General features: G+C 53.6%; 1 protein-coding gene across 2 annotated transcripts in view; it reads right to left on the bottom strand.

The window, feature by feature from the left end:
* NEGR1 (neuronal growth regulator 1) overlaps positions 1-13107 on the bottom strand; it is a 196562-nt gene that overhangs the window by 69050 nt on the left and 114405 nt on the right. For both annotated transcript variants that reach the window (XM_059853533.1, XM_059853534.1), the window contains exon 4: positions 5427-5558. In XM_059853533.1, the coding sequence (XP_059709516.1) occupies positions 5427-5558 (132 nt within the window). The remainder of the gene's footprint in view (positions 1-5426; positions 5559-13107) is intronic.

Here is a 13107-nt window from a genome sequence, read left to right as displayed (position 1 = left end):
CTGCAAATCAGGAGCTGTTAAAACCAGAAAGAATCAGAGTTCTTGATTTCTGCTTCGAGAGGAGCCCCCTCCTCCCCTCTCTTTCATTAGAGGAAAGTGGAAATTAAAATTAAATTGCTCTGAGCACTTTTGTACTTGGTGCCAAAGCAGAGGAGGACTGAGGCCTCCAGAAAATATGTGGGCTTTGCCTTCCTACTTAATAATTTAAGCGAGGCAATTTTTCTTCTTGAATCCAAACCCAAGACCTTGGCCAGGAAATGCTGATCCTGGGTCAGGAATGGGTCACAGCTCCTGGGAAAAGGCTCGGTGACATGTCCAAGGGACTGGCAGCCCAGCGAGCCCCCAGGTCCTGCCGGGTTTTTCCCCAGGAGATTTAAGGTTACAGATTTAATTAGGCCGGCGTGGCTTGTACAGGATGTCTGATTTCAAAGTAAAATCGGAGCATTATCCATAATGTTATGCAAAGCACCATAGCAACAGCGAGGAGCCTTCGAAGAAATGCTAATGAGGGGAGAAATGCTAATGAGGGGAGAAATGCTAATGAGGGGAGCTGTTCAGCACAGCCCGGCCTGGCCAAGCGAAAACAAACACCCCACTTAAAATTCCTAACAGGAGCTCACACATCCCTGCACCAGAAAAACCCCACTGCCAGAAATGCCTTATCCAACCATCCCAGAGAAATTCCTGATCCAAGCATCCCAGAGAAATTCCTGACCCAAGCATCCCAGAGAAATTCCTGACCCAACCATCCCAGAGAAATTCCTGATCCAAGCATCCCAGAGAAATTCCTGATCCAAGCATCCCAGAGAAATTCCTGACCCAACCATCCCAGAGAAATTCCTGTTCATAGCATCCCAGAGAAATTCCTGATCCAACCATCCCAGAGAAATTCCTGTTCATAGCATCCCAGAGAAATTCCTGATCCAAGCATCCCAGAGAAATTCCTGTTCAAAGCATCCCAGAGAAATTCCTGTTCAAAGCATCCCAGAGAAATTCCTGATCCAACCATCCCAGAGAAATTCCTGTTCAAAGCATCCCAGAGAAATTCCTGATCCAAGCATCCCAGAGAAACTCCTGTTCAAAGCATCCCAGAGAAATTCCTGTTCAAAGCATCCCAGAGAAATTCCTGTTCAAAGCATCCCAGAGAAATTCCTGTTCATAGCATCCCAGAGAAATTCCTGATCCAAGCATCCCAGAGAAACTCCTGTTCAAAGCATCCCAGAGAAATTCCTGTTCAAAGCATCCCAGAGAAATTCCTGTTCAAAGCATCCCAGAGAAATTCCTGTTCATAGCATCCCAGAGAAATTCCTGATCCAAGCATCCCAGAGAAATTCCTGATCCAACCATCCCAGAGAAATTCCTGATCCAAGCATCCCAGAGAAATTCCTGACCCAAGCATCCCAGAGAAATTCCTGATCCAAGCATCCCAGAGAAATTCCTGATCCAACCATCCCAGAGAAATTCCTGATCCAAGCATCCCAGAGAAATTCCTGATCCAACCATCCCAGAGAAATTCCTGATCCAACCATCCCAGACAAATTCCTGATCCAACCATCCCAGAGAAATTCCTGATCATAGCATGCCAGGGGAAGGGCACAGGATCTGCCTCTGGACCAGACCCCCCAGACCCCCCTGGGCTGGCTGAGAGCTCCTGGAAGGGCTGGGGTGTCCTCCCAGGGTCCCAGGGAATGTGGAACCTGCTCCCAGCACACAGACCCAGGCTCCAGAGGCACAGGAAAACCTGATAATGTTGGGAATAACGCGACACAAACCACGTGCATGAGAAGGAAAGGGTTAAATCACAGACTCTGCTGAGCTGGGGGGATCCATGGGGACCAGGGTCCAGCCCTGAGCCCTGCACAGGGTCACCCTTTTCCTGAGAGCGTTTCCAAGCTCTGGGACAGGGTCATTCCACACACAAGATTTCCCCAACCCAGTGAGCCCAGCCCTGTGTTTCAGGGCAGGGAAAGGGCAGTGCAGTGAACACCTGGATAAACCCAACTGGCTGGAACTGAACCACCTAATGAGAGTCAGAAACTTTCTGAAAGGCTGAGCTAAGCAAGTGCAGGGCTGCAGAGTGAGTGCTGGGCAGCCAGCACAGCCTGGGGGAAGCTTTGCCAGGCAGGCAGTGCCAGGCAGCCCCTGGCTCTGCAGAGCCCCTGGCAGTGCTGTGACAGAGGTGTCAGGGCACCTGCAGCACAGGCAGGAGGTGAGCTTGGCCAGCAGGTCCCCAGGGAGGGGCTGGGGCAGCCCCCTGAGCACAGCTCCCAGGCCCAGCCCAGCTGAGCTGGGCTCACACTGCCTTCGGGTGGGCACGGGGTGTGCCAAGCCCTGCTCCTGCTCTGCTCCCACCTGCTCACCTGGGCACGGCTCGGGGACACAAAACCAGAGGTGAGCACCCCAAAATCATCCAGGGAAGTGGAAAAAGTTGTCTGAAAACTGGACAAAGCCACCCAGGAACGAGTTCAAAAATGTCCTTTCCCTCCCCAGAGCCACCGGATCCTGATTCAGTCGAGTCTGACAGCTCCAGCTGCAACAGAGCTGTCCAAGGCACAATTACAGGCAAACTGACCCTCAACGGGGATTATCCTAGCAAAAGGGAATTCTGCAATGCCACTCCACTTTAAATCCACATTTTCCATTTATTTAGACAGCTGACACTTTGAAATAGATGCAAATAAATGCCAGTTTCCTGAGGCACACATCCCATTCCTCATCCCCTCGCTGTGGCCTCAGCTCTACTGGAAATTCTTAGATTTAGCAGCTGCCTTTAATATTTTTCAAGCATGACAGTAATGGAGCAGGAGAGAACGAGCAAAGTGACAGTAGCACCTGGAGAGTTTCAGACCAGCTTTCAGATGACACATTAAATCCAGACACTGGTTCACTCAAAGCAGGGTTCAATATTATAATCTATAAATCAGTATTTGCTTTGCAAAATGCAATGGAAAATGCTAATAGGATTTACTTGTGAAATGAAATTGGATTATGTCTTATCTATTTTAACTTGATTTGGTGGAGCATTCCTTCAGCACCAACCAGCAGCTTCAGGGGCTCCTCTCCTCTCCTCTCCTGCCCCCCCAGCCTTTTGGGATTCAGGCAGATTCTCAGGCCTCCCTTTTTCCAAGGGAAATTAGGGAGGACAGACATAAATTGAGTAGAAAATGCAGCTGGTGTACCAAGCAGTGTACTGACCCCCCTGGCAGTCATTAGAGCCACCACGTGTGCCAGGAGCTCTGTGTTTGGGCAGGGCTGGAAGCTGCCCAGCCCAGAAACTTCAATTTCACAGACTCAGCTGAACCTGGTCATTTTTGTGTCCCTGCCTGGGGGACTGAACAGCCTCTCCATGCCACGAGCATCCACGTGCCAACACCTCCCTGCACCAGGAGTGGGGCCCTGGGGTGGCACCAGGAATACAATCATGGAATGGCACCAGGAATAGTCATGGAAGGGCACCAGGAGCACAGCCATGGACTAGCACCAGGAACACAATAATGGACTGGCACCAGGAGCACAGCCATGGACTGGCACCAGGAACACAATAATGGACTGGCACCAGGAGCACAGCCATGGAATGGCACCAGGAATAGTAAGGGAAGGGCACCAGGAGCACAGCCATGGACTGGCACCAGGAATAGTCATGGAAGGGCACCAGGAGCACAGCCATGGACTGGCACCAGGAACACAATAATGGACTGGCACCAGGAGCACAGCCATGGAATGGCACCAGGAATAGTAAGGGAAGGGCACCAGGAGCACAGCCATGGACTGGCACCAGGAATAGTCATGGAAGGGCACCAGGAGCACAGCCATGGACTGGCACCAGGAATAGTCATGGAATGGCACCAGGAATAGTCATGGAAGGGCACCAAAAGCACAACCATGGACTGGCACCAGGAGCAGAGCCCTGGGATGGCACCAGGAACACAGTCATGGAATGGCACCAGGAATAGTCATGGAAGGGCACCAGGAATAGTCATGGAAGGGCACCAGGAGCACCACCATGGAATGGCACCAGAGCACAACCATGGAATGGAACCAAGAATGGAGCCTTGGAATGGCACCAGGAATAGTCAGGGAAGGGCACCAGGAATACAATCATGGAAGGGCACCAGGAGCATAACCATGGAATGGCACCAGGAGCACAGCCATGGACTGGCACCAGGAGCACCACCATGGAATGGCACCAGAGCACAACCATGGAATGGAACCAAGAATGGTGCCTTGGAATGGCACCAGGAATAGTCAGGGAAGGGCACCAGGAACACAATAATGGACTGGCACCAGGAGCACCATCATGGAATGGCACCAGGAGCACAACCATGGACTGGCACCAGGAGTGGGTGAGAGAAAAAGAACTCAAATAATCATTTAGGCTGGAAAAGCCCCCAAGACATCAAGTCCAAGCTTCCCCCAGCACTGCCAAAGCCACCACTGACCCACATCCACAGGCACCAAATAAAAGGATGGAATTTCTGGGGAGAGAGCCGTGCTCTTACCGGTTTGTTGTGGAAATAAAGTGCCACTGCAGTGTCCCCTGTGCCCCAGGAGCCATGGAGCACCATCCAGCTCCTCCAGAAAGGCCACTGCAGTGTCCCCTGTGCCCCAGGAGCCCTGGAGCACCATCCAGCCCCTCCAGAAGGGCCACTGCACTGTCCCCTGTGCCCCAGGAGCCCTGGCCCCACGAGAATGAGAGTAGTCTGGGCAGCAGGGAATGCCCCAGGTGACAGGGGATGGGGGGCTTTGCTGCCCACAGCAGCTGGGACAAGGCCTCTGGGGGAGACACAAGGCTGGCATCTCATATTTGTGACCAGTAAAGCTGCCACAGCCACTCCAAAACCAGAAACAGATCTCACACTGGGTAATTGAGGTTAAGCAAAGAAAACTGCCAGAGTGAAGCAGACCAGTTCTTCACATTGCCTTGCCTGAGATTTCCCACATGATGGAGGGAGGAAGAACATTTCACATCACGCTGAGTGCTAGGTCAGACTCAGGCCCAAGCTGAGAGCACCTCCCTGGTGAGGAGGTCCCAGCAGGTCAGAGCTGCTGGTGTCACCAGCCCCCAGCAGGGTCCCCAGAGCAGCGTCCCTCTGCCTGCAGCAGGAGCACCCAGCTGCCTCCTCGGGGAGCAGCTCACACTCCAGGGAGGTCAGGCCCCATCCAAGGACCCAAGCAGAGCTTCTCCCCTCCTCACATCACTTAGGGCACCAGCACAACAAGAGGAACCAGGGAGGGCTCAGCCCAACACACACAGCAGCCACCAGCAGAGAACGAGAGCCTGCACCTCCAGCTCGCTTGGTGACACCCAGGAGGCCACCACAGAGCACAGCCCCCTCAGCCACTGTGACCGAGCCAGCAGCTCCAGTCTGCTGCTGCAGCCTCTCCTTCTCCACCACGCTGAGGGAATAACAAAGGACAGCACTTACAGTTTACTGTGACTTTGACTTTTCTCACGTCCGGGACCGAGACGTCGTTCTCTGCGCTGCACTCGTACTCCCCAGCCTGGTCTCTGGTAATTCCATAGATGTCCAGGTACTGCCCACTCTCAAAGGGCTTGGCTGGAAGGAAACAACCACAGGAGGAAATTACTGCAGGCTGAGCACACAGCTCCTGGAGCCCGACATCGGCACGGCAGCCTGAGAGTTTAACACACCCAGCTCCAAGGGGAGCTGAAACCCCCCAGGCTCCTGGAGCTGGCCAGAGGCTCTCTCCTGACCCAGCTCCACAGAGAAGCTCAACAGCCCCGAGACAAACCAGAGCAGATGGATGTCACAGGACAGGGCAGCTGTGGCTGCCCCTGGCAGTGTCCCAGGCCAGGCTGGGCAGGCCTTGGAGCACCCTGGGACAGGGGAGGTGTTCCTGCCATGGCAGGGTGGACAGCATGAGCTGTAAATCCCCTCCAACCCAACCAGCCCAGCACTGCACCATTCCTGCCTTCAAAGCTCAGCATCCCCGAGTGCTGATGGTCTGCAGAGTGGAGCAAAGACAGCCCAGGGCCAGCTGCAGGGAGCAAAGCCACTCCTGGAGCAGCTGATCCCAGCCTGTCATTAACTGGATCCAATCATTACCAGCTCCCCTTGGCCACAGGACCCAGAGGAATGGGATCTGGGTGTCACACAGGAACAAGGACAGTCCCTGAGTGATTCCCAGGACAGGCAGAGACCTCCCTGCTGGGAGAGGACAGAGAGACAAACAGAAACATTGGTGTCCAGCCTGCTCCGTGCCCTGGAACCCACTGGGAACAGCTCACAGCCAGGAACACTGGCCCAGCTCAGCTGGAACCCACTGGAATTGTCCCAGTGACACTGACCCAGCTCAGCTGGAACCCACTGGGAATTGTCCCAGTGACACTGACCCAGCTCAATGGAACACTGGAACCCACTGGAATTGTCCCAGGAACACTGGCCCAGCTCAGCTGGAACCCACTGGAATTGTCCCAGTGACACTGACCCAGCTCATCTGGAACCCACTGGAATTGTCCCAGTGACACTGACCCAGCTCATCTGGAACCCACTGGAATTGTCCCAGCGACACTGACCCAGCTCATCTGGAACCCACTGGGAATTGTCCCAGTGACACTGACCCAGCTCATCTGGAACCCACTGGGAATTGTCCCAGTGACACTGACCCAGCTCCAGGAACACTGGAACCCACTGGGAATTGTCCCAGTGACACTGACCCAGCTCCAGGAACACTGGAACCCATCAGGAATTGTCCCAGGAACACTGACCCAGCTCAGCTGGAACCCACTGGGAATTGTCCCAGTGACACTGACCCAGCTCAGCTAGAACCCACTGGGAATTGTCCCAGTGACACCGACCCAGCTCCAGGAACACTGGAACCCACTGGGAATTGTCCCAGTGACACTGACCCAGCTCCAGGAACACTGGAACCCACTGGGAATTGTCCCAGTGACACTGACCCAGCTCCAGGAACACTGGAACCCACTGGGAATTGTCCCAGTGACACTGACCCAGCTCCAGGAACACTGGAACCCACTGGGAATTGTCCCAGTGACACTGACCCAGCTCAGCTAGAACCCACTGGGAATTGTTCACAGCCAGGAACACTGACTCAGCTCAATGGAACCCACTGGGAATTGTTCACAGCCAGGAACACTGACCCAGCTCAATGGAACCCACTGGGAATTGTCCCAGTGACACTGACCCAGCTCAGCTGGAACCCACTGGGAATTGTCCCAGTGACACTGACCCAGCTCAACTGGAACCCACTGGGAATTGTCCCAGTGACACTGACCCAGCTCAACTGGAACCCACTGGGAATTGTCCCAGTGACACTGACCCAGCTCCAGGAACACTGGAACCCACTGGGAATTGTCCCAGGAACACCGACCCAGCTCAACTGGAACCCACTGGAATTGTTCCAGAGCACATCTGTCCCCACCTGACACGGGGCACAGGCCCTTCCCCAGCCCTCCCCTGCTGTTCCCACCTGGCAGGGCGTGTTGGGTGTCCCTCACTGGAGCTGCTCCCTGCTCCCAGCTGTGCTCCCAGCCTCTCCAAGGCCAATTAACGGGTTTGGGCCCCTCACAAGGCGCTCACCACATCACAAACCCCAAAAAAGTTCAGGGCCATCATTACAGCAGCACAGCCTCTCACAGCAGCCACCGCCACAGGTGCTGGAAATTATAGGTCTGAGGGTTTAAAAGCCTTGCTGGAAGTGTTTTCCCAGCCTGAAAGCCTTTAATTGGCTGTTAATAACCGTGCCTTTGGGAAAAACCCACCAGGGCAGTGGGGACAAGGCAGAGCTGCCATGTGGTGGCCATCAAGGGGGGAATTATTGGTGCATCTGCACCAGCCTGGGCTTGGCTGGCTCTGGAAAGAGGGGAAAACGTTGGGCTGGCTCTGATAATTGGAGCTCTGACATCCTGAGATCCACACTCTGGAGCTCTGTCTCCTGAGATCCACACTCTGCTCATTCAAAGTGCAACATTTCTCAGGTAAAAATGAACTGGTGTCTGTGGGAATAAGCTCAGCCTGCATTAAAAACTCTCATTTTCATTGCATTCTATGAGTTATTAATGAGTTCATCTGCTTTTATTGAAAAGCAAGAAATGCTTCCCATTTATCATAAAATTGTCAAAAAGAGAAAGATCCTGCTCGTTTCTCTGCAATGCTTTTGGGCAGTTTTGGTTTGTATCTCACTAAGATTTTGATCTCACTCTTGTCCCTCAGTTCCTTCACAAAGCCCCAATTATTTGACCCTCTTAGCTGGAGTATTCTTCTCCTGACAAGCCTATTTTAAAGAGAATTCTTTAAAGGATTTCAAGAAGGCCTGAGGATTTCTAGGAATGCCTTTAATTGTTCCTGAAGGGATGCTCAAAGGTCTGACACGGCCCTTTCTGAGGAGGGTCCCTCAGCAGGCCCCAGCTGCAGGGTAATGTCACCTCACCCAAAGCAATGGCTCTGGCCCTGGATGTCACTGAGCTGGAGCTGATACCAAACCTCCCGAGGCTGCTAGACAAGTCCTGTTCAAAAGAAAAGGCCAAAACCCCCATAATGAGCCCGGAGGACGTGGCCTTTTTCACACAGGGCTGTGGTTTGGGGTGGTTTTATTGCTGATCCAAAGGCAAAGGGAGGAATCCCACCCAGCCGTGTCCATTGGTGCTCTGCTGCCTTTAAACTGTTAATTAATCCCCGTGTTTGATAGCAGGCACCATTGATTTAATGACAAGCTATGCCTTCATCAGCTGAACAATCCCTCCGGGATAACCAGCGGGCCATGAAATTCTTATCAAATCCTCATAAAAACCCTCAGCTCCCTGAGGCTGCAGGAGGAGTGACCCAGCCAGGCCATCAGCAGTGCCCCATGAATGTCACTGCTCTCAGGAAGGGCTGGTGGAGGAGCCCGAGGCCACCTGAGCCATCCCACGGCCCAGGTAGGGCAGGTTTTGGGTGTTTTCCAGGGAACATTGCTCATCCCTGCCTCCAGCTGACCAGAGCTTCCTCCAAAGGAGCCTTCCACAGGAGCTGGGGCTGCCCCTGGATCCCTGGCAGTGCCCCAGGCCAGGCTGGACAGGGCTTGGAGCTCCCTGGGACAGTGGGAGGTGTCCCTGCCATGGCCCTGGGTGGGCTCTGAGGTCCCAACCCAAACCATTCCAGGATTCCTGACCCAGGAGAAAACAGCCCCTGTGCCAAAGCAGCTGGGGAAGGGGGTCACTGCCAGGCTGGGGAGCCCCTGCCAATGGCACTGGAGCTGCAGAGCCAGGAAAGGGCAGTTTGAGATCCTTCCCAGGAGGTGGTGAATACTGGAGCAGCCCCTCGGTGGGGAGGGGGAGCAGGGGCAGAGCAGCTCCTCTGCCAGAGAGCAGAGTGCACAATTGCTCTGCTCTGGGGGGAGCTGGGGGAAAACCACAGCAACACCCTCCCCAGCAATACTGCTCCCTGCCTGGGAGTTAGCAAGACAAAAGAAACAAGCCAGAAACTTCTTGCTAAAACTTCCAGCTTTAAAGCCATCTGTAACAGGAGAGGGAGCACTTGAAGAGTTCGCCCTTTGCACACAGGCAAAGCCCTGGAAATCCGATAATAATTCCTGTCAGTTGAGGATTTGCAGCCTGGAAATGCAGGTTTGGAGCACTGGCACTCCAGCAGAGCCCTTCTCCTCTCTGTCAGGGGCAGGGGGAGCCCGGGCTCTGACAGGGCTGCCTCGCCTCCAGCTGGCTTTGCTGCTCGGGATTTAGGGAGGCTTTGCTCAATCCCTCCTTGTTTCTCCCTCAAAGAACAGCAGTGCTCTGCAGAGGGGGACAGGATGAACACCGAGGTGCCACGGACCTGCCTTGCATTCCACGTGGGAAAATCTGCCTTTATCCACCGTGTCTGGAGCCCTGCTCCTTCAAATGCAGGCCCATCCCTACAGCCACTCACCCTCCTGCTTTGGGAAAATTGCTGACCAGGAGTGATGGAGATAAAACTGTGAGAAAAAGGAAGGAGAGCAGGGAGGAACTGGAAAATATGAAACTGGAAGTAACCAGGGATCCCAGAATCCCGGAATGCTCTGGGTGGGAAGGGATCTCAAACCCCATTTCACTGCCCTGCTCCATGGCAGGGACACCTCCCACTGTCCCAGGTGCTCCCAGCCCCAGTGTCCAGGGCACTGCCAGGGATCCAGGGGCAGCCCCAGCTGCTCTGGGCACTCAGGGCCTCTAAGGGAACCATTCCATCCCAGGGTCTGACCCTCCTTCACCCTGACTCCCCTGCCCCTGCGCTGTCCCTGCCTCCCTGAGCATCCCTTCCTGTCCCAGCTGGGGAAGCTCCCCTTGGGACACTTCTGCCAAAAGCAAAGTGGAGAAGCATTTCGATGCACAGCACCTGGATTTTGGCAGGTTTATCAGGCGATTTCTGAGTGCCAGGTGGTGCTGCTGCCAGCAGAGCTTTGCCCAGGCCTCGGTGGGACGCGGCAGGGCTGAAGCCGGAGCGGGGTCCCTGGCAGAGCTCCATCCTTTAGCATTCTGCCTTCATTCCTAAACTATCGATGCTGCACTTTGCTGGGAAATGTCAGAACAAAATAAGTAATACCTGCAATTTATTCGGGTGACATTTCAACAATACAGATTTGGAGATTACAACCCGCGGCCCGACGCTGCTGCTGAGTGGGGAGATTTGCTGGATTTACATAATGGGGCCGTGTAATGAATATTTATAGAAGGCGAGCATTTACATAATGACTGCAAGTTAAACATGCACAATAAAGATTCCGGGCCAATAATTTACGGACTAAGTTTAAAAATCACCTTGAAAGGCATTTTATTTTTATTCCTACGAAAGGTTCAATTTATCTCTTGTTCAGAAAAATTGAATCCGACCTCATGCGAGTCGAGGCTGTGTTGATGTAAATCATGATCATATCCTGGAATTAGTCTACATTGAGTCATTTGTATTCAGAGATTTCAGTTCCTTATCTTTTAGCAGCAGCTTTGACAAACAATTTGAGAATATTCTAAATATGCTTGGTTAATATAATTTAGTGCTGGATGGGAGATGCGCTGCCTGCCCGGGAGCCTCATTAGTGCCGCTGGGAATTGCAGCCAGAACGAGCAGGAATTAGCGAGTGCAGATGAGGCTGAGGCGGGAGGGAGGGAGGGGCTGCAGATGGAATACCAACACCGCGGGGGCTCTCGGCTCTCTGCCTCCCCTGCCCTGCTGGGGCCAGGCTGGGCTCGCTGCGTGGGCTGTGGCACCCCTGGCCTGTGTGCCCTGGGCACTGAGCCCCTGCTGCCCCGGGCTGGGGCACAGCACGGCCCCTGCCAGCACTCTGTGCCACGTTTCCACAGAGGGCACGGCTCTTCCCAAGGATTTCTGAGATTCACATTCCCTCAGAGAAGGGGCAAACACAATTGTCATCGCTTGCTGTGCCTGTGCTGTGCCCAAGTAGGATGCAATATGGAGATTGCTTATCCAGAGTGAGGGTGTTCTGTTTCCTTGGCCTGTCAGGGCCAGCTGTGTGTGTCAGGACTGTCACTGACAGCCACCAGATTCCGGGCAGAGTGAGCAGAGTGAGTGCTTGGCAGATCCAGTTGGGATTAAATGCATACAGTATAGCATAATAAAGTAATTAATTAACCTTCTGATGGCCATGGAGTCTCCTCACCATGCTCTCCCCTTCTCCAGAGTCACCTGTGATTTACAGAAAGCACTGGGCTTGCTCCCTTCACACTGGGCAGGATTTCTGAGCAGGAGCCCTTTGGAGCCTGTGCTCTCCTGTGAACCCCCAGGGCACAGAATCCCAGATCACAGGGATGGAAGTGTCCAGGGTGGGGCGGGATGGATGGGGCTTGGAGCAAGGGACACATCCAGGGGGTTGCTGGAAGCCCTCCTGGCTCCCTGCATTAATTCCCACAGATCCATTTGGGCTGGGAAGTGCCTCTGAGCCCTGGATCAGCGCTGGCCGTGTCCCCAGGGGCCACCTCTGCATTTTGCCTGAACTCCAGAGGAGGATGCTCTGCCTCCCCTCAGCCCCTGCTGCAGCCCCAGTGCAATAATTCTCCTTTTCCCCTCCTCCCTCTCCAGGAACATCACCCCAGCTCCTTTCTGCAGCCACTCCAACGCTTTAAGCCATTAATCCAAAGTATCACCAGGGCTCCCAATAAAATTTTATTTGACATTTAGTTAAAATCCATTTTCTGCTACAACTGAATTATTCCTCTAGTCCCTTGATGGACACTTCAGGCCGAATTCATTGTCATTGTTTTAAAGGTCAAAAGTGAGGGTTTTTCCCAGATCTTGCTTTGTAAAGCCAACTGTTCCTCAGGGTGATGAGAGGCTGTGGCAGCCACGGAGCCCTTCTGCTCTGTAATCACAGGTTTGATACAGGCTGGGGGAGCAGAGCAGCCCTCTCTGCAAAGCCAGCCCTGGCTGCAGAGCCCCAGTGCCAGAGGCAGTGCCAGTCCTGCCTGGGACAGAGCTGGGGAGCACAGCATGCTCTTTCCAGAGCAGGGACCTCCCCAGGAACCCTGCTTTGCTCACAGGGAGTGGCTGCAGTGGCCCTGCCATCGGCCAGAACCTTTCCTTTCAGTGTGCTTTGGGGAACCAGAGGGACACATGGAAATACCAAACAGCAGGGATGCTCTCTGTGGCCATTTTGTTCACAGTTTTTTATAACATCATTTAATTTGTTCAGCAAAACCATTCTGACAAACTGTACCATGGAGTGATGGTTCAGAGGTGAGGAATCCTGGAATATCCTGAGGGAGGGAGGGACCCACCAGGATCATAACCCCAAAAACCCTGACACCCCAAAAATCCCACCCTGAAGCAGGGGAAGAAATGACAGCAAGCTAAACCTACTGCATGGCCTGTTCCTGTGTTTAACTCTCATATTTCCCATTTCTAGGGAGCCCCTTGTGGTCCTCATCCCATCCCAGCCTGGATTTTAACTGGAATGGGTTGATCCATGACGGTGATTACAGCACATGTAGGGGCACATATCCATGTTTAGGGTCCTCTCTCCTCATTCCCGTGTCGTGGTGATGCTGAAGGTTGATCTCACATTTCCCAGGCTCTGCCCTGCCTTGGTGCTCAGCTCTGAGCTCCATATCAATGTCAGCAAGGTCTCCTCAGAGCTCAGGCACACAGAGCAATCCTTCTCCAG

The sequence above is a fragment of the Haemorhous mexicanus genome, chromosome 9, assembly GCF_027477595.1.
Source record: "Haemorhous mexicanus isolate bHaeMex1 chromosome 9, bHaeMex1.pri, whole genome shotgun sequence".
NCBI classification, from domain to species: Eukaryota; Metazoa; Chordata; class Aves; order Passeriformes; family Fringillidae; genus Haemorhous; species Haemorhous mexicanus.
This window is presented reverse-complemented; position numbering and strand designations above follow the sequence as displayed.